This window comes from Lactuca virosa, chromosome 5 (assembly GCF_052849685.1).
Source record: "Lactuca virosa cultivar CGN04683 chromosome 5, Lactuca_virosa_CGN04683_v6, whole genome shotgun sequence".
NCBI lineage: Eukaryota > Viridiplantae > Streptophyta > Magnoliopsida > Asterales > Asteraceae > Lactuca > Lactuca virosa.
Window position 1 is genome coordinate 310,859,024 of NC_136430.1, and position 26,910 is coordinate 310,885,933.

Here is a 26,910-nt window from a genome sequence, read left to right on the forward strand (position 1 = left end):
AATATAGAATATAGTTAGTAATAATTGATTAAGGATATAAGTTTTTACAAAAGAGACCTACAGTTAACAAGTAATGTATTCTGTATGACTTGTTCTAGGTATTTCTATAACTATAAAGTGTATACTAATTATATATAACTTGGGTATAACCGACCTTCGATTAAATGACCCGACTCTAAATCCACAACCAAACAAGGAACAGGAAATGAAGCTAAATCACATATTCTAAGTTTATATAACTTTAATTATATATAATTGTAATATACCATTTATATTTATAGTTCTACCCTTAATTGTTCTATTGTTTTCACATGTTTGTTATTAGTATATAGTGCCTAAAATACTCCTATAGTATTTTATTCTTTATGTTCTGTTCTAGTGTTCCTCTGATTATGTATAGTTGGTAAGTTTTAGACATGTCACAACATCACTATCACTCCCAAACACATGTTGGTCATATCTCAAATCAATATAGTTGATCAGGCTATATTAATCCCATATATGATTACATAACTGCCCAGGTTTGACTGTAATGTTCAACATCCAAATACTTTTAAGTTTTTATAATTGTGATACTGTACTTGTAAGTATGAGCGTTAGTATACCTTTTGTAAAAATACTTAAATTTTTAAAAGTATACTTGTAGTCAGAGCTCTTAGCCCCAAATGTATTTATAGTTTGTATATCTTTTATGAATTGATATACTGAGTTCACTATAAACAATGCTCTGATACCAATCTGTCACACCCCCAAACCAGACGGCGGAAACGTCCGCGGGTGGAGGACTTCATTTGTAGTATCACAACACATGCATTATAGTAATCAAAGTACAAACAACCATTGTATTTAAAAAGTATAAATATTTACATGTGTTTCAACATTGTATACTGAAACTAAATAGTTGTACAAAAGAAGAAGACAAGACATAAATAGCTCCATCTTCTCAAAAGCTCGGGGTGTACCTGTCTATTGGTTCCCTGAGAATACAAGTAATTAAAAGAGAGTATCAACATAAAGTTGAGTGAGTGCATAAATACTTATGTTTGAAAGAATGTTTTCTGTTTCTTGAATATGTAAATTGTTTCCAGAAAATCCTATATATTCTGCTGTATATGAAAAGTAGTTTTAGTTGCATAAAACTGCTCTAATGTAAACCAATTATCTGTATTTGTAATCCTTTTGTTAACTTGTATATGAGAGTGTATCTAGTTTCACCAACTGCTATTGTAAACTGTAATGTTTTACTGTAAACTGTATTTTGTAAACTAGTACTTTGGAATAGTACATAAGTTTAGTTAATTATACACTAACGTATTGTTAATATCTTTTAATGAGTTATTATAACCATACTGACTAGATGACCTGACCCAGCGCTATGAGTGCACTGAAAACATGTTGATAACAATTTGTCACTCACAGGCGTGTATGCCTGACTGTAGCTAGCAGTCCGAGTGCGGGGTTGTCAATCCCAATATAGATCTATACACACATTGTTTCGATCCCTGGCTGGAGATTCTGGTTATAATGTCAGGACTTTACTATATTGTTTAAATGAATTAAACAACCTGTACTACTTGACTCATAAAAGCATATAAACATTACTTGTATAATAATTATGAAAACCAAATCATTCTGAAATAAACGATTGATAGTATGTTCTTGAATTAGTACTCTTAACATGTATCTGAAAGAATGTATACCCTTGAATAGTTTTGAATCAATCTTTGTTTTTGTAAAACAATGTAATCTAGTATACTTAAATCGTGAATTAATGTTCTTTGAATCATAAATTATACCTATTATAATTTATATGTACTTTCTGATTTTATAAGGAGTATTCATGAATGTAACCCTTTGCTCAACATGTTACAAAGGGTAATTGAAACTAATTGAACAAACTTTTATACTTGTATACATATACAAATATATATAAGTAAATTTTAAATGGAGTAAATTACATGAATGGTCCCTATGGTTTAGTGTAATTTGCGCGTTTGGTCCCTAACTTATTTTTTTAACTCGGAAGGTCCCTACTGTTTGTTTTTATTACACGCCTGGTCCCTGTCTTACCTAAAAAGACTATTTTGCCCTTGATTTTTTTAATTTATTTAAATAAACATACACCTAACCCCACCCCTCTCACCTTACGTTACCTACCCTACCATTTTTCCCTATTTAAATAATAGTATTTTTAGGTAAGACAGGGACCAAACACGTAAAAAAACAAACAGTAGGGACCAGACGCGTAACAAAAACAAATAGTAGGGACCTTCCGAGTTAAAAAAATAAGTTAGGGACAAGCACGCAATTTACCCCAAACCATAGGGACCACTTGTGTAATTTACTCTTTTAAATGATACTCGGACAAACAACTGATTCTTGTAATCCCACATCCAAACAAGGAAAAGGAATTAAAGTGGGTTATTAGTCTTAAATCTTTTAAATCTTATTTATATAAATATATGTATACTAGTATGATTTTTTTGGGGAAAAATATAAGTTTATAAAACATTTAAAAGAAGTTTGATATTTTGAAATTCATTTTGGTGACTTGATGTCATTTTGAAACAATCATTGAAAACCATTTGATTTAATGATAACTGAAATCCATTTTGATAAGATATTTACAATCACTTGTTTATAACACAAAAACTTTGTGCTAGACTTGTATCCCCCCCTTAAAACAGTAAAAACTATGAAAATGTGGGGGTATGAACTCACCTGTAGTGAGTAGTTCGGATGAAAGAGTGGTATAGGATGCTAAGTGTCAAGTGAAGACTTGAGCACACACACAGATCCTATTTAGCATATAATGACACATATATGTATATAATTAGTGTTTATACAACTAATCATGTAAGGAAAACACCCTAGAACTTAGTAAACACTTATATATAAGTGTTATAATCACAAGGGATTGCATCTAAGGAGTTTAAGGCCACACTATGGTGTTTACGGCCATGTGTTCACGGCCACAAGAGTTTACGGCCATGTGTTTACGGCCTCATGAGTTTACGGCCGTAAACTCATGATGATTTGTGCCCAAAAGGTATTTTAAGGTCTAACAAACCACAAGGAAGTGTTCTAGCCTTAAGTCCAAGCCTTAGGAAGAGTTATGACCACATTTGCACCTTTAATAAGGGTTTACGGCCAAGGGAGATGCTCTTGGCCGTAAACTCTCTTTGATCTTGAATATTGGATGATTTCAAGGTGCTAAGCATGAGTTCTTACTAGATATCAAGTATAGGGAAGTAATACTTACGATATAGAAGCTAAAAAGGTTGATTTTGGACCAAAACACTAGTATGTGTTCTTGGTGTTCTTGAAGATCTAACCCAAAAGATGATGTTAATGGATGGGATCAATGGGTTATGCTAGTTAGGAAGATGTATCACTAATCAAGGGATGAAAATACTTACATTTTTGAAGATTTAAGTGAAGAACTTGATGATAATTGAGAGTAAAAACCGAGTTCTTGAGTTAAGAGTGGTAAAAGTGTTGAAAAATGGTCAAGTATCACATATATAGCCAAGTGTTTACGGCCACCATGAGTTTACGGCCGTAAACTCATGTGTCCTGGCCGTAAACTCCTCATGAAAGGGGTTTATGGCTTAATTGTTGGTTTGAACTTCAACAGACACTTCCTATCACTTATTCCTTGGATATACTAGGATTAGAATACTCAAATAGACCCTACATAGTGCTAGAAGATAGCAGATACGAGTCTGACTTTGATTGAGTTTAAGTGTTGTACAAGATAGAAATTTCGGGTTGTCACAGATCGCGCATACCTTTCACGTACGCGCAGGGTACCAAAGAGTACGCGCGGCGTACGAGTGCAGACCACAAACCCTAAATTTTAGGGTTTGCATCCTATTTAAGCAAATTATAATCCCCCAAACCCTTATCATCTCAGCCTCCCTTGTCCTCACAATGCCCAACTCGAACAGTATTTCCATTGCATGTATCTTGAGCTTACTTTGAGAATTTTGGTGTTGTTTTGGTGATTTTGAAGAGCAAGGAGTTTGAAGAAGGAGCAAGGACTTGAAGAGAGTTTGTAGATACAGAAGTTTGGCATCTCTTCTGACTTATTTAAGGTATCAAGCTCCAACCTTGACCATTGCATATGTAGTTTTGGGGTGTTTTATGTCACATTTTGGTCCCATACTTCAGGTCCTTTGAGTTTTGGAAGAATCTGTCCATAAGAGCTATCCTTTTGAGCTCTTGGAAGCATTTAGGACCATAAAAATCAGATCTTGATGGTTTAGCCCCAACCATGCAAGTGATAGATGGCCATAAAGTAAGCTTATGAACTTAATGGGTATCTTAATCCCCATCCATGCATGCAAAAGCATAAAGTTCATAACTTTATGGTTAAGGACGTTGTTAGGAGCCTAGATCTATGTTCTGGACGTTGGGACTTAATGGATTAAGTCAAAAGAAGGACTTTAGGGTGACTGGCAGGAAGGTTGGGCGTACCCCCTAGTACGCTGCGCGTTCCGGGTCAGTTTCCCGCTTCTGGTCAAGACCAGCGTACGTCGGGCGTACGTGCCAGGTACGCCGCGCGTACGCATGCATAGTGGTTAACATGGGTTTTTGGGCCTTAGGAGATTGGGCCTGAATTTGTTAGGCCTCATGGTCCACTGTGGAGTAAGGCCTCTGGACCTAGGACTGGGATTTATGGTATTGGGCCTTTTTGGGCCTTATTGGGCTTTAAAGCTTAAAAGAATGGATTTGGGCCTTAAATTGATTATGGGTTGGACCTTGGGGAAAAAGGCCCATTAGGTCAAGGACTAGGGGACCTTGCCTTAGGACATGAATTAGAAGTTGGTCCATAAGGGAGTCATACTTGGACCCAATAACTAACTAGGGGACTTATTATGCTTTAAGGAGAGGAGTCCCGAGCCATCCGAGGAGTACGCTTTCGGCACACACAGTTGAGGTGAATTACCTTCCCGGTATAAGTGGGTCGAAGGCACCAAGGCCGACCCACTAGTAGTTGTTTACAGTAGAGATGATTGTCTTTGTGATAATTGTCTGGTATGCCACTATCTGTTGAGGTTTATGTGCTTGTATGCTATGTTATTATGTGGTAGTGGTAGGGGGTGAAGCAGACCCCGTAACCGGTCGAAATAGACCGAAGGGGTAGGCCAACACCCATATATGCTAGGCAGTATGTGATTTATGTGCTTATATGTTAGGATATTATGTGGTAGTGGTAGAGGTGAAATAGACCCCGTAACCGGTTGAAAGAGACCGAAGGGGTAGTCCAACACCCAAATATGCTAGGCAGGGGTAGGCCAACACCCTGATATGCTAGGCGGTTACCGGTTGAAAGAGACCGAAGGGGTAGGCCAGCACCCTGATATGCTAGGCGGTTACCGGTTGAAAGAGACCGAAGGGGTAGGCCAGCACCCTGATATGCTAGGCAATACCGGTTGAAAGAGACCGAAGGGGTAGGCCAGCACCCGGATATGCTAGGCAGTATGTTTATTGTATGGTATGTGGTATGATGGGGGACCTCACTAAGCCTCGTGCTTACGGTTTTCAGTTTTGGTTTTAGGTACTTCTTTTTCGAAAGGAAAGGAGCCGGCATGATCGCATCGCATCACACTATGATTTTCCGCACATGAGATCTTTGGGAGTTGTACTCTGATGTTGTTTTCTATGACATGTTTTGGATATTGATTTTGATTATGACATGTGATGAAATTATTGATGTTTTTGGACTATTGACTTTTATAATTACGTAATTAAAAATGAAAATTTTTGGTCATGAATTTTGGGATGTTACAGCATTCTTCATATAACACAACTTGTAACCACGAGCAATTTCATAATTACAAAGCACATGTTTTAGTTGTTTAGGATCTTAAAACCTCATCCCTAAAACTAGCTTTTGTTTCTTCTGGTGAGTGCTTCATTGAAGGTGGTTGGAACATCATCTTCAAGGGTATTGTCGCCAATCTCAACATCCGGTTCATTCTCTTACTTAGGTAAGGTTTCAAGGATAGTATTATTAAGCAAAGCTTACTTAAAAAATGGGTATTCATCGTTGGTTGTCATCAAGGACTTTAGTTTTGTCTTCTTCCAACCATTGCTACAAGCAATGTTTTAAAAACCGGTTTTTTAGTTGAACCGGTATGGTTACCGGTTTTCAGTTTAATCGGTTCGACCGCTGAGTAAACCGGTTTCTATAATTTTCATATTTTTTCGTATTTTCATACACATACATACATACACAAATCAAGAAGTTGATGTCAACAGGTTCAAATATTAAAATACACATGAAAACAAGTTGTAGATCAATCTAAATACATTAAAATAACACATAACCATAAGTATTACATCAATCCACGTGCATTAAAAAGAAAATAAAGTCCTAGATGAATATAAACGCATCAAAAAACTTCATAACATTTATCATGTGTTTTTATTCAGAAAATTTTTAATAAATGTGAAAAAATATCAAAGTTTATTATGCAAAATGTTTCAATTCCATGTGTTTTTATTCAATTTACGGTTCAACCGGTTTAATTGAACCGATTCAACCGGATTTTGGTAAAAACCGGCCGGTTCGATCGGGTTCAGAAATAGACATAAAACCGGTGATAGTTGAACCGCTCCCTTCCCCGATTCCCGGTCCAACCGGTTCGACCGGCCGGTTCAAACCGGTTTTTAAAATATTGGGTACAAGTTAGTAGTATTAAAGGGATAGTATTATTAAGCAAGGGTAACCGGTTTACCCTTTTTATAATCTCAAAAGTGGATTTTAAACCCCATCCAACCCATATTATTCCCCTAAAAAGCCAAAAAGAAAAGAAAAATCATAAACCAATTCGTAAAACTTCGATAACATTTTCCCAACACCAAACTGAGGTGTAAATGAAAGGTTTTGAGAACGGTGGGTACAAAAACGAGAAGTAAAAAAAAGCGTCTATAATTTTCTTCCTCTATTTCCGCCACGGCGCCATCGTTCTTCGTTGCTGAAGAATCTCCTCACTCAAGCAACGACCTGAATGGCATCATCGTCGTTGACGTCTCCGGTAACGGAGGAGGAGCTAACCCTGACGGTGAAATGGAGTGGCAAGGAATACACCGTCAGAGTGTGCGCCGACGACTCCGTTGGTGAACTAAAACGACGCATATGCCAACTGACCAACGTACTCCCCAAACGTCAGAAACTTCTTTACCCTAAAATTGGATCCAAACTCGCAGATGATTCAACCCTTCTCTCCGGTCTACCCCTCAAATCTTCTCTCAAAATGACAATGATCGGGTAAACCTATAAGTGTTTGTCAATCTTCACGTAGTCCCAATTTCTTTCAGTTTCTTCATCAACAAATGAAGTTTTTGATTTGTCAATTATTTTCTGCATTTTGTTTGTGCTGAAAGGGGTTGCAGGTTTAGCATGATTGATTGGACCTTTGAATATGTTTCAGCGAATAGTCCCAATTGTATGCAGTTGGCTGCATAAAAGTGTATCTGTCTATTTTTTCTGTGCTAATTTCATTGAAAGCTTTCATCGCAAGGCCCTGAGCCTGAGGGGCCATCATCTTCGTAGTTACCCTATGCTATTGGCTCTTGACATGTGAACAAGAAAACCTGTCTTTAGTGGGATGCTTACTGACTTTCATACATGTGCTTCATGGAGAAAATACCAAGTTTAAAGATGATTGTGAACTGCTGTCAACCTTATTACTTCTCATAAACATGTTCTTGTATTACTAAATATAAGTTAGTTAACCTGTCCCATTCAGGATTTAAAGTATAGAATGGAGCAAATTTAACAATTTATCTAGCAATTTGTTTTCAATTTTGGTGATCCTTTTGTGTCAAGATATCGTAAGTCAAGTTTAATAATAGTTCATGTTCTGAGATCAAGATCCAATGTTATAGAATGTGCATGAATTGTACCTCAAATTTGTATTCTTCAACTTACTTTGAAATATATTTCATTTAGTAAATCTCAGTTTCTTGCCAGAAAAGGGTTTGAACAACTTGATTTGTTCATCCATCTGAGCCACTACACCGTAAACATTTGTAATGTTAGTGTCCACTCTTATTTTTTTAGTTGAAGCACGTAACCTGGACTCCTCAACTCTATCTTCATGGCTTCATTAACATCTGTAGTTGTCATTGTTGAATGCATGTTGTTGATTATTTTTTGTATGCATGTCACAACTTCAATCCACCATCTTCTCTTCTGTGTGCTGTGCTACACTAGCCAAGATGTCATTCTGTTGATATATTGGTTAAAAAATCAGAGTCTTGTATCTGTCATGGACATAATGATTAATGAGCATATCATAATATCTTCTATTTCCTGAGTCACGTGCACTCTTATTTAATCCAATTATTGGTATTTTATATATTAGTTATAACCATTTTATGGTCTGATCTTTTTGTTTGACTTATGAACATTATTTTATAATACATGATATGCAGTACTGTTGAAGATGATATAATTGTGGATCAAGTTGATGCTCCAGAGATTGTTGATGATTTTGAAATCGGACAAGATGAAGCTGTAGACATTAAAGACAAAGAGGTCAACAAACAGAAACTAAGGAGACGTGTTGATCAATACAAGGTCATCATCATTTTTAATTCCTTCTTTTCTTTCCCCATTAAGTAAAAAAGAAACAATATTTTAATCTTAGTTAATGTAGGTTATAATTTCAAAGGATCTTTGCATAGAATTTGATTTTGATTATGATATGTGAAAATGGATGTTTATTAAATTTGTAGATTGAACTCCGAAATCCGTGTCGAAAGGGGAAGAAGCTTCTTGTGTTGGATATAGACTATACTCTCTTTGACCATCGGTCAACAGCAGAAAATCCACTTGAACTCATGCGCCCTTGTAAGAACCTTAACTTTATCATCTCACTTAAATAATTAAACACAAATAAACAACCGAGTAACACATGCAGATCTTCATGAGTTCTTATCAGCCGTTTATGCAGAGTATGACATCATCATATGGTCTGCAACTAGGTTAGGCTTTAATTTTCTCAATCTTTTTTAGCTTTGTTGAATACCAATAATAGTAAATCATTTTATTTTTGTGCAGCATGAAATGGGTGGAATTGAAAATGGGACAGCTTGGAGTACTGAGTAATCCTGATTACAAAATTACTGCTCTTCTAGACCATTTAGCAATGATCACAGTTCAATCAGATAGTAGGGGAATCTTTGACTGCAAACCACTCGGCTTAATTTGGGCACATTTTCCTGAGGTTTGCTTTGCTTTGCTTATTTTTTTGCCACTTTATAAGGGTAATTTGGTCAGAACTGAAAGTAACGTGTCTATTATTTGGCTCTGCAGTTTTACAGTTCAAAGAATACAATAATGTTTGATGATCTACGGAGAAACTTTGTAATGAATCCACAGAATGGATTGACGATAAAGCCCTTCAGAAAAGCACATGCAAACAGAGACAATGACAGGGAACTAGTGAAGCTGACTCAGTATCTGCTTGCAATTGCTGACCTGGATGACATCAGCATTCTTGATCACAAGAAGTGGGAGTCGTATGATGAGGCAAATGTCAAGCGAAGGCGTCACACATGAGCTTGTATCTTTCCTATGTTTCTTTTGGGGGATCTATTTGGCAAAACTTTGTAGCTTTAAAAATTTATGGGAACAACCTCTTTCTGTTTTCCTCAATTAGAGATATTATTGAAATTGAACCTTGTTGGAAAGTGTATGTATGCAGATTTTTATTTATGTATGCCGATGCTCTTATAGTGCTCATTCCTTCAATCTTCTGTGAAATGAAGAATTAAAATTAAAAGTAACCTAATAAAGTCAAAACCATAACACAAAGATAATGATATGTTTTTTTATCTGTGTTTTGTGCATATTTGGGTCTGTAAGTCTCACTGCTCGTGACTAAACAAGTCTATTTTTGATAACCAAGATGAGAAGGTCATTTACGTCTTTTGCAAAAACAAAAGATCGTCATGTCCCATCTTTTCGCGTGGAACACAAATTTGCAATTATTAGTCATATTGATATAAGTTTTTGTCCAATTGTGTGTATGGTGTAACCAGAGCTTTGATATCGTTTCACCATTGTAGTTAGAGCTTTGATATCGTTTCATTATATGATACTTCTTCTTACAAAGCAAGTTCATGATAATGTTTTTATTTCAAGATTATGTTCAATTGTAATACTGGTCACTACAATAACTAATTCCATAGCTAATTGATACACTTCCATAACCAATTTCATATCTACTCATAATTGGGTTTTAGGTCAATTAAGATTTCAAACCAATAACATTTTCTCATTCAAAACATATTCAAAATGATTTTATGCAATGCACAATTATGCGTTGAAAGCCACATAACATATCAATTATCTCAAAACATTTTCAAACATAGTTATAAAGGACATGCATTTTGGGTATGTACTCAACTTTAATTTGTAGTAACACTTAACTACAAGTCCTAAGTGACCCCACACCTTAAGCATCACTTAATTAAAAGTTAATTAAGTAATTAGGCACTAATTAATTTTTTGATTATTGGATTGACATGAAATTCACTAGACATGTTTATTGAGACCTTAGAAGGGGATATGAAGAGATTAGACCAAAATATGAGTTATCTTGCATAAGTTATAAGCAAAACAAAAAATAAGGAAAGTAGCACAGCATGACAAGGTTAGGATTATACTAAGCCGTTCATAATTGTGTGTGAATTGTATGTCACACCCAAAACGACCCAAAAGCTCAAGAATGACAACAAAATTTATCTAGTTCATTCTCAACATTTCCAACCGGTTTCTTATGACTGTTGGATTTCTTAAAGTTAACCTAAAAAAGCTCATATACTTTCAAAATGATTTAAGCATCTTATTTGTGCATATCATGCTAGGATGAGTGTGACCGTGAGATCTCAGGTATCAATTAAACAATTGTTTTTTGTTTATTGTGAGTATATTTCTAGATAATCCTCACGTGCACAAGTAGATGTTTGCTACCCCTTGTGCGGCCTAGGATGATGGCCCTAGTGACTGTTTGTTGATATAAGTGCAAAAGTTGACAGTGTCGTTAGCCATGAGCTCTTCATATCTAGCCATCGAACCTTGTTTATGGATATTAGTGCAAAAGTTGGCAGTGTCGTTTGTACTTAGCTCTACATATATGGTCTTTGTTGTTGAGTTGGACTTATGAGATTGGCAAAAGGGTGAGAGTAGTTGCATGTATTACATCATATTTATTGTTTGATCTTGGCTTACCCTTTTATGGAAATTGTGGTACTTATGCATCCCTTTGGAAATGACTTTGTTTAAAGTAAAACTTTTGGGCGTATAAGACTCTTGATTTGATTTAAGTTATTAAACCCTAAGTGTTCTTTGTGTTTTAAATTGTTTTTAGGGGGTTGGTTCGAGTAAGTTGGATTGACATCCTCTCACTCTGAACGATTCAACATCAGGTAATTCATTAGGTAAATCCATTGTTTAACTTATTTTGATGTGTGTTCACATTAAAGACTCTAGCTTGAGTTAAGGATTAGCTTGGACTTTAAGAATGCCACAAAATGTGTGGTGAGCTTGAGCCTTGTTTTTATATGTTTATTGTTAGGAACCTCGCTAATTTTCAAACTTGATTAAGTTTACATTTTTAGGATCAAATAGTTTTTCCGCAAAACATCAACTTTGAATCTTTTTGGGAATTTTTCCACAATTGATTTTTCTTAGGTATAATTTCAATAGGCCCTAGCAAGGAGTTTTACATATAATAATAAATTAATTGAAAATTTTCAAGTTCATATGGTAAATGATAAATGATTTATCTTAAACCATTTAGTTTGAATGACATCTGTTATAGTCAGCTTGTAATAAAAATGTCATCATATAACGTATCTTAAACCACTTATTTTGTATTCTTTCTATATATATATATATATATATATATATATATATATATATATATATATATATATATATATATATATATATATATATATATATTCTCTTATATTTTATATTTGATTTGTATCCGTGTGTTTCTCAAATCATTGACATGTTTACAATAATAAAAAACATATTCAACTACCAATCATTTGATATTCATTTATTACACAATATTAATTTCAATGCTTAATAAATATAAGATATATATTAAAAACTCTTGAATAATTATTATTAATTAGTAGAAACATGATGGGTTATGAAGTTTCAAATAAATACGATACAAAATGATAATTTGTTTTGAGCCATATTCATTTAAATGACCACTATTATATAATTTATAAAAATAAAAATTATACTATGATCTTACTGATATTCTCTTCTCTTTGTATGACATTATCTTACCATAATCTTGTTGTATCTGCTCTGTCCGGAAAATGGTATTATCTTGAAAACAAAATGCTACATCAAGAGTCTTAAAATTAACATAAGAGATGAATAATCATTACAAAATGTTGAAAGGAATCCCCAAATAAATGACAATTAGGAGGAAACAAACCACCCCATATTCCCATAGTTACCACTAGCTCCAGTGAGACCACTAGGCGCAAGTAAGTTGCTAAATTAGCTTAATACAACAAAACCACCCACATACACATACACATACACATCCACATAAACATACACATAAACATACACATAAACAAGCACACATAACCTCCCAAAAAAACAGGCAGAAAAAAAGTACCACCCAGGGGCCAGGGCCTCATCCTGCAAACAGTTTACCATTTGCTATAGAGATGACATTTTTTTCGGTCAGACTGTGATTAGTCAACTCAAAAGATATAACAAAAAACATGTTTGTTTTTCAGCTGCGAAGTGGGCCCGATTCTTTGTTTTTCAAAGATAATTTTGAAAACTGAGATTCCACACTATCTCTACTGTTGCTTCGCTGATGCCTAACAATCGGCTCTTCAGATGCTGGTTGTTGCTGTTGTTTGTACAACCCTCTCAGTCTGCCAATCTCTCGCTCTAAAACTTCATGTTCCACTGCAAAAAAAACCAACATTTGCTTTAGCAAGTAGCAACTCAATACTTTAATAAGTCATCACATAAACAAAACCAGATAATAAGAGAAGATGTAGACCGGTTACATTCAAATTTTGCATGTTTAGAAACTTACAGTATTTGATAAGTTGCTCTTGAGCCAAATTCTCTAACCGCTGTTTCAGTGCTTTGTTCTCCATGTTCAGAATCAGACTTTGCTGGTTTAGAAACTTTAGTTGAGCAGATACCTCAGAACCTTCTGCCTGCAATCACAGCATATATACATATGTTAAGTATAGATATATAAAACAGCTATCAAATATCAATAACAAGTTTTGTTTGAATTATAATCCACCTGTAAAGCTTGTACATTCCTTTCCAATTCTGCTATGTATTGAAGCTTTCGCACCCGAGAACGTTGAGCAAATTGCCTGTTATTAGATTTGTTCATAAAAGTTAATAATCACACGATAAATCCAGATCATCATCTTTAATCTTTTGTTATTAGTGGAACATATTACCAAAACCACTCATACAGATGGGGCCCGTTATCAAAAGCAGGAATACCAACTTTGGGACTTTTAAAAATATTGTTAAACTACATTTCCTTATTGGCACCAGAAAACAAGGATTATCATACATGCCATCTTGAAAAGGAAAGTAAAATATTTCAAACCAAAGGTGGGAAAGTAAAGGAGGCCAAATTATAAAAAAGTTAGGACTTAATGGGGAATACTCCCTTATAATCCTTATCCATGAATTTCTCTATTAAGTCGTTCTTTCTACACTAAGTCAAAAAGAAATACTCATATTATATATAGCTTACAATATTAAGTTATGTCCCCATCAAGTCCATTAAGTCAAAAGGAAACAGTACCTCACTCCATTTATTGTGAAGCAACTCTACTTTTACACTAAAAAGCTTTTGAAAGTAGAAAGGAGGGGAAATTGAGATTGTATTTTATGTACAAAGGTGTTAAATTTCATATTTCAACTAGCAGAGTCAACTTGTAACACAGCAAACATGATTTACATTTCCTATTTTTTATATTGTAAAGTTCAGCATGTCCTAAATCCCAAAATGTAAAAAGGAGAAAGAGAATTTACTTACTGTTTGGCACGCTTAGTGTCTGTTTCTGATGCAGAACCCTTGGTATTAGATGAATCACTATGTGCATCTTGTGTACAAGATTCAACTGTGTCTTGCTTTTCATTTGTTGGTGAAACAATCTTATTAACCTCTTGTGAAGCACCTGAGGATGTAGAATTTTGAAGAACAAATCCATCCCTAGAAGAATTTGCTGAATCCCAACCCCGATTTTTGTTTTTTGTCATTGGATTATGTTCTACATAAAAAGATGCATTTCTAGCATCTTTATAAAGATCAAAATCTTGAGATCCCCATGAAGGAGGAGATTGAGAGTTCATGTTTCTCAATCTGTACTCAATTTGTGCAGCGTGTTCTATGTTGGCATTAGCTGCTTCCATATATGTAAAAGAGTCACTTGATGAGCGACGATGACCTCTTCTTACAGGTGTTTCTGGTTCATCAAGAAGTTCATCCAGCCATGAAGGTTGTTCTTCTACTAGAAGGCTTTCAGAAGAAGTACGTTGATGATGATGATGATGTGAATTTACATTTCCGTCCCTATACTTTGGTATCCCTTTTGCTCCACTTGCAGTAGTATAATCAGGATAAAATGGGGTAATGCTTGGGAATGGACTTTTAGGGGGTAGGGAATAGTGTTTTCCACTGTACATGTTTCTTATTGTTGATGGTCCCTTGGAATTCTCCATAGCCAAATCACAAATTCCTGAAAATAATTATGGCAAAAGAATATAAGAAACTAATATATCTGTATGGCAGAAATAACTAGTAATGGTGAATCATCTAACAAATCATCTACAACCACCATAATCAAATTATCGTTTCCTACAGATAAGCTTAATAATTTAGTACCAGTGAGGGGCGACATCAGATTCAAACCAATTTCAGTTCATACTATTCCTATATATCATTCCTTATAGTTTACACCTAAAATTTGCACCTTCTTTCTTACTATTGCTTTCCTCCTAATAATTGATAAAAGAACACTAATTAATTCTACGTAACCTACATTCTCTCAAAAAATCAATAACTTTCAAGCTAAAACAATACAAATTTAATCCTTCACGAGGAATTTACTTAGCTGATCATTACCTTTATCACGTAGTGAAGATATTCAAATGCAATGTGATTTTCGGGAAAAACGAGGATAGTAAACCAAATCGACTCGAATCTAAGCTCAACTTGTTGTCTTCTTCTAGCTAGTGTTGATCATTAGGGTTTTCTTCCTCTTCGAACAGCTCTCACTATCTATGATCTATCTATCTATGGAGCTGCTATGCTCTGCTCTCCTCCTTCTCTTTCTCTCTCTCTCTCTAAAATTCTTGAATTGTCGTCAATGTGGATTGGGTTGCAGCTGGTCGATGAATAATGTATAAGGCTTGCTTTTGACAGCCCAAATGAAACCAATTTTCTTTTCTTTTGTCGTTTTCAGGTTTTTGTTTATGAAAATATAATATCATATTAGAAAATTCTAAAATAATATTTAAAGAGAAATAAAATCTACAAATATAACTTTTTAACAAAAATCAGATAAAACGAGTACAGAAAATACAGTTTATTAGCTTTTTGTTGGTTTTTTTTATGTTGATAAGAATTATTTTAATCCAAGTCTTGAAATGGAGCCAATAGCATGGAGATGTCCTTGTCATCACACCAATATATTAAGAAAGATTCACCAAACACAAGTATCACAAATGTTCAAGTTGGCCATGTACAGCTTCTGCCATTGGGGATGGGGTGGAGTGGGGTACTGTAGGGTTGGAACATAACAAAAAAGGTAAAGGTATTAAAATATTATTAAATATAATAATAAATGAATTAATGGTTTTTCTTTAACAAATGTTTTAAAATTGAAATTATTTATTGGTTTAGTAAGATGGATTGGAATGTGGTTCGTTAGATTACAAAAATTGATGGATGTTGTGTACAGAGGCTAATAATAAAAAGTATTGCATTTGGTCATTTTTTTTTGGATTTAACCTTTTAATTTTAGTTTCTATTAAATAAAGGCACATATTTTTAGACAAAAAATTCTATCAAATCATTATGAAGTGCAAATACAAGTCAAACAAGTGATACCTTCTTTTTTATTTTAATAAAACCACCCATTTAAAAGAAAAAATTATCTAACCAATATCTTTTTTCTGTTTTGATTTTGATTTTTTAATTTTTAGGGTTTATTTTTATCGAAAAAGGTCAATATATAAAAATTTATAATCTTTTTTTTATCTATAAACATCTATATTGATGCCAAACCGCAAGTTCGGTATTTTATTGAACTATTTGGTTTCGGTTTCTATGATTCAGTTTTCGTCTTTTGGTTGAAAATCATTTGATTTTGGTCTCTATAATTTCGTCTATTTTTTTGTTGTTGAAAAAACAAACCCCAAAATTTGGTTTGTAAGTCGAACTTTCATACAAACACATCAACCATTTATATAATATAATATAAAAAACATTAAACTTTTGGTGAAAAAATTATAAAGACAAAAGGTGAATGATATTTTTAACCCAAAAAAATCGAACCTAAAGCATAGAAACCAAAACCAAACGTTTTTCAACCAAAAAAAAAAACTGAAGTTCATAGTTTGGCATCAACAAAAAATTATAAATTTTCATATTGACATTTTTTGGTTGAAAACAAACATCTATATCGATATATGTTGATGCAAAACCGTAATTTTTTATGTGTTTGAAAAATCATTCACATTCGATTTCTATGATTTAGTTTCGGCTTTTTGGATTGAAAAAACATTCGATTTTGGTCTCTATAATATACTTTCAGTAAAAATTTAATATTTTATAGAATGTGTCATAGAACTAGTCAATGTATTTGTATGAAGTTGCGGTCATGGACAAAATTATAGAAACCAAATTTTGCAGTTTGGTTTTACAACAACAAAAAAAGAACCGAAATCAAATGTTTTTTCAACCAAAAAAACAAACTTGAATTGTTTTTCAACCCAAAACAAGTTAAACTAAATCATACAAATCGGGACTTAATGATTTTCTAACAATAAACATTGAACTTTGCGGTTTGACATCAACATATATCGATATAAATGTCTGTTTCTATAGGAAAAAGAGATACGAAGATGTCCGAAAAAAACAAAATTATGATGACGTTGTTGAGGTTTATAGTTAACACCGTGTCTTTAAAACAAATTCGCTTGTAACTAGAATATTTGTTTCCAATATACAACTAAAAGCGGTTCTTCGAGACTGCCCGAATCTACCAAAACCCAAATGCTACCTTGAGAGTAGCATCATTATTTGTGGCATGAATGCATTATTTTTATTGTTTTTTTTTATTTTTTTGAACTTATTGAACATCCACATGTATTGATGTATTGTTTTAGATTGTTGGCACTCATTGTGATTCCTCAAGTGGTCATCGGTTTTAAAGCTAATTAAAGCGTGATTTATTAAAATTTGTTGCATCCGAAAGAACGTGTGCTAAGCGCGTATAATAAAGGGTCAAGTGGCTACATGTTTGGTTATATGGAATTTTATAGCTTGGTTGGGAAAAATACTACTCTTTTCTTAATTTTGTGAATTAAAGAAACATGTGATATTGAAAATATATTTTTCTTTATTTTAAGAGGTAATGAAATATGCCTTGGGATTCATCCTAGTAATGGCAGGGTCATCCTCCATATGAGAGTTGGAGTTTAGGTTTGGGCATACTTGTATCTATCCAAATTAGATTAGTTTGGTCGTCTATGACAAGTGCCATGGTTATTTAACATCTATTTAAAAAATATATTGTATTTACGGGTTGGGAAAAAAATATTTTGGAAATAAACGGGTGTTGTATATCACATCAAGTGATCCATCTATTTCAAATTGTTTGCATGTAACATAAGAAACATACATATAATTGTAACCAAAAATGTAAAAAAGTCTTTAAGGGTTAATAACTAAAAAACCATTATATTTTGTAACGTTTTTTGGTTTAACCATCTAATTTTCATTTATGCTAAAAAACCCACTGGTTTTTTGATAAAAGTTATATCATGACCACTTTGACATGTATTTGTGCTAAAAAAAACACCCATAAATTGGTGGTTAAACAGAACTTTTGAAGAAATATAATGTTTTTTTCGTAATTAAAATTGGCTCTAATAGGTAACAGTGGTCACGCTTGACCACTGAGACGTTTTACCAAAAATTGGTAGTTTTTTCGGAACTTATAAAAAATTGGTGGTTAAACTTAACTTTTAGAAAAATATGGTGCCTTTTTCGTAATTAGCCCAAAGTCTTAATATATTGAAAGGTTCCCTGAACTTAAATCAAAGTAAAAGAGTACAAATATAGCCCATCACCATAAATACCAAATTTAAGTAGGTATACTGAAAGAGCTGATGTCGGTATTAATTATACAATGAACTTCATGATAAGACCTAAGGAGTAATGCAGTAAAATTAAGGAACTAGATATTAACAATGTTATGAAGCATATGTAAATGAAATTATCAATCAAATTTTTGAATAAATTATCCATCGCATGAAACCTGCTCATGAAGCTTAATATCAATAAATGGGGAAAAAAAACATTTAACCTGTAAAGATGCAGAATATTTGACTAATTCATATAATAAACCAGAATCAACTATATGTACACATTAGCAAAGTTCTAAAAGAGCACGAAAATTTTAAGAATGCCACAACGAAATGATATTCAGACCAAGGGGTTGTTTCTTTTTTACTTAATCTGGACAGAATGAGATAACTGATTAAGCCAAAAAAAACCTAGCTTAATGTATTCAGACACCAACCATTTAACTATTTGCCATTCTTTTTTTTTCATCCCAACTCTTCTCATGTTAAAATTGACCAATACTATGAAAATGGTTTGTAAGGGTAAAATGATCATTTAGTCTCACTCAGCCGGTTTATTCAGTCTAGAAAAGAAACAGACCTTCTGACACATTCACCCACTTTACCCATACAGTACTTAATGGAGAAAAAAATAAACAGCCCATAAATATCATGTATTACAAGTTGTAGCTTTCAGAGACATACCTTTTGATGGTTTCAAATGGATCACTTTTTCAAGCCTTGGAAACCTAACCTTCTTCAGATGCTAAAAGGTGAGATAGGTACATTTTACTGTTGTTAGCATGGTTATACCTTAGCCCCTCATTTTTCATTTCCATATCATTATAAAATAAAACCAACCTTTTAATTTTATATGCAAATATCTGAGAAAACCAAAGACTATAATTAATAAAAATTTAAACCTGATGTCATTACCAATATAAACAACCGTGTAAACTGGTAACAACTAACGACACATTTCCAGATTTACAAAGCAAAAAAAAAAAAAAAAAAAAAAAAAAACATTCATTGAGCATGTAATGTAACTCGAGTACTTTCGTCAATTTTTCTACCTAATAACCTGATATCAGTATTACTATATCATTGAGGAACTGAAAAAACCAAGTACCCATTATCCCAACGAACCCTAATCTCCTGTCCAACTTGCAGCCCTTTCCCTCTGATGATTTGACCCCATTTTCCAATAAGATTATAGTAACTCCCACGACACTTCAACTTCATCAAAAAAAGATCACCCGTGTCATAATCTCTTGCATTTACATTTATCTGAAGCTCGTTTCTTAATTGCTCTCGTGCCTGTGATGCCCAATACAAAAGAATATGATCTTCAATTGATTTCCCAGGTAATGTGAGGAAAGGATGATTTGTATCCACATCAGATGAAGTTAGAGCCTTTTTAATTGGCCATTCTTCTTGGTGATGATGATGTATCACTGGGATTGTTGTAGGGACCACAGTCTGTTCATAAGGGACAGAAAAATGAAGGCAGCCATTAGCCCATCTTATCTTGATCTCTTTCCCTACCCCTAGTCCCTTGCTACGGATAATCTTTCCCCATTTTCCTATTAGATTATAATAATTACCACGCCACCTCAGCTTCATCACGTATATATCCCCTGTATCAACATCACGTGCGTTCAAATTGACTTGTTCTTCGTTTCTCAAAAGCTCTCTTTGTTGAGGCGTCCAATGGACAAGAATATGGTCTTCAACTGATCTTCTTGCTAAAGGTAGAAAAGGGTGGTTTGTGTCCACATCAGATAGTGTTAAAACTTTCCTAATTGGCCATTGATCATGATGGGGTACAGGTGCAGGGATGATTTGCAATGGTGGAATAGCAAGAACTTGTTGTTGAGGGACTGAAAAGTGTAGGCATCCATTAAACCAACGGATTTTTATCTCTTTTCCAACATCGAGTCCTTTGCTACGTACGATTCTTCCCCATTTGCCAATCAGATTGTAATAACTTCCACGCCATTTTAACTTCATTACATAAAGATCACCAGTGTCATCATCTTGAGCATTGATGGCTACTTGCTCTCTGTTGAGAAGGTGATCGCGTTCAAGCTGTGTTAGATGGACAAGGATGTAAGTCTCAACTGGCTGACGAGGGAGAGTGAGAAAGGGGTGAGTTATGTCAACGTCTGAAAGTGTGAGGGCCTTTCGGATTGGCCAATCATCTTGTACTTGTAATGCATTGTTGTGTCTAGAACGCCTCATGCCTGTGGGCAGTGTAGAAAAAGAGAATAATTTGTTACGACTAGTTTTTTTTTTTTTTTTCCAAAATAGAATATAGAAATGTGAGCTATTGATAATTAGAGCTTATTTACCACCATTTCAACGGACAAATGGTTATCCATTCAGAAATTCAAAACTAAATAAACTTTGTTCATATGGATTTTCATTATTCAGAGCACATATACATTGAAATTCACTAAAACCTTCCTCAGATTCTTATAGCAAAAGAAATCCCAACTATTTTTATCTGCTTATTTTTAATAGGTTTCTTAGTTTTGCAAAAGCAGACACCTTTTTGCTGAAGCCCTTACTCTGTGGTTTTTAGAAACTGAAAATCACAACTCTAGCAAAAATCAAGACAAGGATCATAACATGTAGCTTTCAGTTTCACTACAAAGACGACATGTAGATAGCAGAAAATTAGCCGATCGGAAACCCTACAGAGGCTACATTTGTCAAATAACGGAGTAAACAGTATGACACAGCAGCAAGTAGCTTTCGATGTAATTCTCTTAAGCTTCCACGTTTCAAGTATAGGAAGCCCAAGTGCGTGCAGCCAATTAATTGCAAGTTTAAACCACACAAAGAACATATATAGGGCTGGGGCTAGGGCTAGGGCTAGAGCTAGAGCTTCTGCATCTAACTTTCAATACTAAAAAAAACAAGCAGTTCAAAAGTAAAATAAAAATCGAGAAAACTGAAACCCAGCCTAATCAAGTAAGGGATTAGCTAAAAGCTTTGTACGAGAATTAAAGACAAATGAGCCAGAAAAGTAGTTGGAAACCCAAATTAAATATGATTTCGTACGAAGTAAGTAATAATACCTGCGTTTGTCAGCGATGGGATTTGATCGAGAAAAACCCTAGAGAGAGAGAGTTAAGAGAAATTGGGGAAATTAAACATGTACAAGTAGAAAAGGAAGAAGATAATGGTTAATGGCGGCGTCGATTGTGTGGATGAGATTGGTAAAAGTGGAGATGGAGGTGGTGGTGGTGGTGATTTTGGTGTGGGGAGGGAAGGGAGGCTGTAGCTGAACTGGCAAAAAATGGAGGCCAATTCGCGTGAAGACGGAGAATCATGTCTCTCAAATGCTATAAATCTTCTTTTTAATTATACATTTTTTCTCTTTTCCTTTTATTTTTCGATTTAGACCGATCTTCATAATTTTTAGTTAATTTTTAAAAGCATGTTACATTCTTATATATTACATGAAATCGTTTTAATTTATTTCTATATTAATATATAACAACAGGTTAAATCAAAATCTCCAAAATATATATATATATATATATATATATATATATATATATTTTACAACTTCTAATTACTAATTAATAAACATAAATTAATTAATATCATATTTGCCACGTATAATAATCATTTTATATATAGGACGTGTTTGGCAAAATTAGCTTGTAGTGTCAAACGAGACTTTCTGTTCAAAACGGAACGTTTTGTCAAACGCTAGAAGCTCTCAAACGCTCCGTGCCGAACCATAATCCCAAATCAAATCACTTTAACTTTATATAAATCCAAACTGCTGATTTAAAAGAATATCTTCATAAATGACGACTATTTCGAATCGAAAATGGTCGAAGTCAAAGTCAAGACCAAATTTGAGTGAGAGTTTTGTTTTGGAATTTTTTTTCCAAAACCGATGGCGTTATAAGAAACTAATTTACGAGACACATGTTGTGCATATTCTATCACATGCATTTATATATATATATATATATATATATATATATATATATATATATATATATATATATATATATATATAAAAGCATATAAAACAAAACCTAAACGTAATGTCTGAATGCTCGTAATCATATATTAATCCGATATAGGCAATTTCATTCGAAACGCATATGATAAAAGATAGTAAATTACACCATAGAAAGTTCATCATATTATTAAAAACAGCATAATTGTAAACCCCACCCCCCCCTAAAAAAAAAAAAAAAAAAAAAAACCCTTTGCTGCTTCATCTTTGTAAAAAGTCCATTCTTCAAGGGATATTTACGTTTCTTTGTTGGACATTTTGATCATCTTTCCTGCAAATCAAATAATATATTATATAACACCTTCTTCAACACATAGTTAAAAATGAGGAATGATTAATGAAAAGAGTAATTCATACTTTGAAAGCCTCTGCTTCTTCATAGTTGTCCCTCCTCTGGTCAGCTTGTGAAAATCTTGGATTTTCCCCATATCCATAACCTCCCCGACCTCCTTGCCCGTATTGACCAGCACCTCCTTGTCCGTATTGTCCGATACCGCCACCTCCTTGCCCAAATTGTCCACCACCACCACTGCCTCCTTGTCCATATTGTCCAGTGCCACCTTGACCATAATTGCCACCACCACCTCCTTGTCCATATTGTCCAGAGCCGCCTTGACCATAATTTCCACCACCACCTCCTTGTCCATAATTTCCACCACCACCAGCTCCTTGTCCGTATTGTCCACCTGCGCCTTGATTATAACTTCCACCGCCTGGTTGTCCGTATTGTCCTCCATAACCACCTCCACCTTGGCCATATTGTCCTTCAGTTCCTTGTCTGTAGCTCCCACCACCTCCTTGGTTGTAACCTCTTTCAGGTTGCTTGAAAGTAGAGTTCCTTGGATCCATTTGAGGAGAATCTACCTGCTGCTTACTGGGGTCAACACTTCTCCCACCTCCTTGGTTGTAATTTGACTGATACGAAGGCATGGGGCCTCTTCTATCTCCTGCATAATCACCCTGTCCTCCAGGCGGACCATTCTGCCCCATTCCACCTCTTGGAGGTCTATTGTAATCTCTATTTCGATCACTATACCTTCCTCCTTGTCTTCCATACTGTACAGGAGGTGGTCGTGGAATTATAGTTCCATTGACATACTTGTCTCCTGAAATTAATACACAAAAATTCACTTTTTGTTCACCAAATTATCATAACAAAGCTAGACCTTACCTCCATATTCTTTGTTTACAGGATCGATATAAGAATCAGGTAGTATAAAAACAACCCCAGGTAAACCTGTTCAAAGAAGAGTGAGATCGTTTACATCAATTGCAAACACCATCAACTATGAAAAGACATACCTTGAAACTGCTCGGAAACTTCCTCTGATACCTGGATCTGAAATCCATTATAAACAGTTGTGCTGCAAGCATAGATTTTCTTCTTTGCCTCTTCCACGCTGAAATTAAAAAAATATTAGACTAAGTAATATGCCAAAACCCTATCTCGTAAAAGGATCATACTATAAGTGCACTTAAACACACGACCAAAAGAAGATACGACCTTCCAAGGACTTTGGCGGCAGTTTGGACGTATGTTTCCACCATCTCTTCTGGAGATGGTTTCGGATCTTTAGGGAAATCCATGGTAATCAGCCAGTGCTCGTAATCGCATCCCTCGAATAGTACATCATCTGCATTGATCTGAGCATCACCCGTGTCAAAATTGTTGTGTCTAGGTCGAGAAGAAAAGGCCCTTGAAGATATGAATTGGAAGGAAAGATTACTGGGCTTTGACTGATTGACATCAAATATGCTAGGGTTTTGTTGAGTGGTGGAGGGGGAGGAACTTGGTGCGACGGATGGTAGGACGGAAAAGAAATTCTTAGGGTGATTGAAGACAGATGACGTGAGAGCGAGTGATCGCCGGAGTCGGAGAGCGTTCGCCGCCATCAGTGGTGGTGCAGAGCCAGAAATCGGGAGATAACTAGGGTTTATCCTTCAGGGTTTAACAGATTTGAGACCATTCCCCGTCTATATACTCCATTTAAGGTTAAGTACACAAATGATCCTTGATCTATGCACATATTGCTTTTTTTAGTACCTAGAGCTCAAAATATCCCAATTTTAATTTGACTACCGCAAAGAGGGTGTTAGATAAAAACGTTTAGAGTTTAGACTCAAACCAATTTGATTTTTTTAAGAAATACTTGTTTTAATTCAAACTAGTGATGTAACTTTTTTTATTGAATAGCAAATAAAAATATATACTAAACTACTCCTAAATTATTTCACCTATGTTCACAATAGGAGCTCAAAATATCTCAATTTTAGTTTGACTACTGCAAACAGGGTGTTAAATAAAAACGTTTAGAGTTTAGACTCAAACCAATTGGATTTTTTTTAAGAAATACTTGTTTTAATTCAAACTAGCGATGTAACTTTTTTTATTGAACAACAAATAGAAATATATATTAAACTACTCTTAAATTATTTCACTTATGTCTACAGTGAGACTTGAACCCTCGACCTCAAGGAGGGAGCACAACATCGGATACCGCTCAACTAGAAGCCCTTTAGTATCCGTGATGTAACTACATACCAAACTTTAAGAATCGGATATGTCTGTAAGTTAAAAACTTTTAAGTTCAAACATTTATGTAGTATTATAATTTTTTTTAAATGTCTTTGTTTCAATTATGATATACAAATGAAAAATGTAAAACTATAATATGTGACCAAAGAATATGGTGCAGCTCTATAATGATTTGTAACTTCCAAATGTTGGTTTTGATTTATATGATTCGTCTTCATCGTATTTATATCTAAAGCTAGTCATTTTATGAATTATAAAATCTTATGAAGTTTAAAGTAAATAGATGACACAATACTATATGGAAATGCAACATTAAAAAGTTGACATATGAATTTTTACAGCAAAACACATATTGTTTTTGGAGATTGTATTGGATTTTAATCTTTGAAAATTTTTATTTCAATTCCTAGATGGCATTGATAACTTCTAGTTGATAAACCATATATATCATTATACGGTTTGGTACGATTTGAACAATGGTTTGTATTTATAAACTACAAACCATATCGAATATTGTTGTTTAGAAAAATTACAAACCACACCAATAAATTCTAAATTATGTTATACAATGTGGTTTTATGCGGTGCTCATGGTTTATATGGTTTGTGTAGTTTGATGAGCACTTATAATTGCAACATGCATGAAATGGGTTAGATATCTTAACCTTATTTTAAACTAGGTGAATATTCATGTGTTGTACAAAGTATAATTATTTAGTTAAACTATTATATTATTAAAAATAACTATTGTGTTGCCATTAACTACAAAAGGTAAGACAAAACTGCAAATATGGTCCATGTGGTATATATTTTTTTTATTTTGATCTAAACCCCAATTTTTTTGGATTGGTGGTCCTTTTGAGCAATTTTGGTTGTGGTTTTGGCCCCTCAGTATGTAACTTCCCAAAAATATAATGTAAAATTTTCATTTTTTCAATCACCAAAACCATTCACCCATTTGTTCAAAAGATAATCAGAGTATAATATGTTTCAAACATCATAGTACACATTATAAATCAGTGATGCGAAAAAAAACTTCAGGGGATGCAGTGCGATCAAGTCGGGCCCTTCCTTTTGTAGCCAGAAGTACATTAAATAATTAAAACATGAAACCGTAAGCACAAAGCTTAGTGAGTTCCCTAAAATATCACATACCATACATAACAGTAGGCCCAGCCCTAGGGGTGTATTTCAACCCATGTGAATGTTATGATCCAACCATAGTCTTACAGTCACTTCCATTGCTATAGCTCAGCTGTAGTCTTTCCTGCCATGATCCAACTATGGTCTTCCATACAGATGTTGTGATCCAACCACAGTCTTTCATACAGGTGGTGTGATCCAACCATAGTATTTCATACAAGTGTTGTGTAATGTCCCAAAAATTAAGGCCAATAATTTCATTTTTTATTATAATAAAAAACCATCATTCAAAACATATCCATAAAACATAATAAAATCAAGTATAATCAAACATCCAAATACATCAGAGTAAAGGAAAGTGCGAAACATCATGGTGTGTGCGATGCGATCACCCCGAGCTCTTCCCCTTGGATCCGGAAGTACCTAAAACATAAACTGAAAACCGTAAGCACAAAGCTTAGTGAGTTCCCAAAAATACCACATATCATACATATCAAACACATAATGGGCCCTGCCCGGCATCGAGCTGTGACATCCCCATTTTCACGGCCAGAAAAGACCGATTTTGTTTATGCTTTATAAAAATCAGAGTACCTCTTTTAATAAAAATGTTGCAGAATTTGTTCCCAGAAAAACATGATAAATACGTTATCAAAGCATTTCCGAAGAAATGTATTTTTATTCATTTTCAAAACCTTGGGATGTCATCGTCAATACAAAAACATAAGCATAAACAGAACTTACATTCATTTACACTAGTGATCTACATCTCTTTTAAATCTCTCAG

The 26,910-nt window shown here is 34.2% G+C and overlaps 4 protein-coding genes across 5 annotated transcripts; 1 reads left to right on the top strand and 3 right to left on the bottom strand.

Moving 5' to 3' along the window:
• Positions 1-6,860: 6,860 nt before the first annotated feature.
• On the top strand, positions 6,861-9,769 carry LOC145116541 (ubiquitin family protein). 2 transcript variants are annotated; one of them, XM_079052882.1, is made up of 6 exons: positions 6,861-7,279; positions 8,449-8,593; positions 8,752-8,866; positions 8,958-9,000; positions 9,077-9,242; positions 9,332-9,769. In XM_079052882.1, exons 1-6 carry the CDS (start codon positions 7,020-7,022, stop codon positions 9,575-9,577), a joined length of 975 nt encoding a protein of 324 aa, XP_078909008.1. In that variant the 5' UTR covers positions 6,861-7,019; the 3' UTR covers positions 9,578-9,769. The 2 variants fall into 2 exon arrangements, with proteins under 2 accessions (XP_078909008.1, XP_078909007.1); XM_079052881.1 differs by having other exon boundaries at positions 6,864-7,279; positions 8,937-9,000.
• A 2,620-nt stretch (positions 9,770-12,389) lies between these two features.
• Positions 12,390-15,458, bottom strand: LOC145116587 (uncharacterized protein At4g06598-like). Its single transcript, XM_079052921.1, has 5 exons — positions 15,174-15,458; positions 14,085-14,787; positions 13,329-13,404; positions 13,110-13,236; positions 12,390-12,976 (listed from the first exon to the last, which is right to left on the bottom strand). The coding sequence occupies exons 2-5, from the start codon at positions 14,768-14,770 to the stop codon at positions 12,795-12,797; spliced, it is 1,071 nt and encodes a 356-aa protein (XP_078909047.1). The 5' UTR covers positions 14,771-14,787; positions 15,174-15,458; the 3' UTR covers positions 12,390-12,794.
• Positions 15,459-19,285: 3,827 nt separating this feature from the next.
• On the bottom strand, positions 19,286-21,753 carry LOC145116826 (uncharacterized). The gene is made up of 2 exons (XM_079053140.1): positions 21,484-21,753; positions 19,286-20,643 (listed from the first exon to the last, which is right to left on the bottom strand). The coding sequence occupies exon 2, from the start codon at positions 20,639-20,641 to the stop codon at positions 19,502-19,504; it is 1,140 nt and encodes a 379-aa protein (XP_078909266.1). The 5' UTR covers positions 20,642-20,643; positions 21,484-21,753; the 3' UTR covers positions 19,286-19,501.
• Positions 21,754-22,491: 738 nt separating this feature from the next.
• Positions 22,492-24,388, bottom strand: LOC145116578 (uncharacterized). The gene is made up of 5 exons (XM_079052911.1): positions 23,950-24,388; positions 23,748-23,845; positions 23,617-23,682; positions 22,803-23,551; positions 22,492-22,716 (listed from the first exon to the last, which is right to left on the bottom strand). The coding sequence occupies exons 1-5, from the start codon at positions 24,336-24,338 to the stop codon at positions 22,708-22,710; spliced, it is 1,311 nt and encodes a 436-aa protein (XP_078909037.1). The 5' UTR covers positions 24,339-24,388; the 3' UTR covers positions 22,492-22,707.
• Between the last annotated feature and the right edge of the window lie 2,522 nt (positions 24,389-26,910).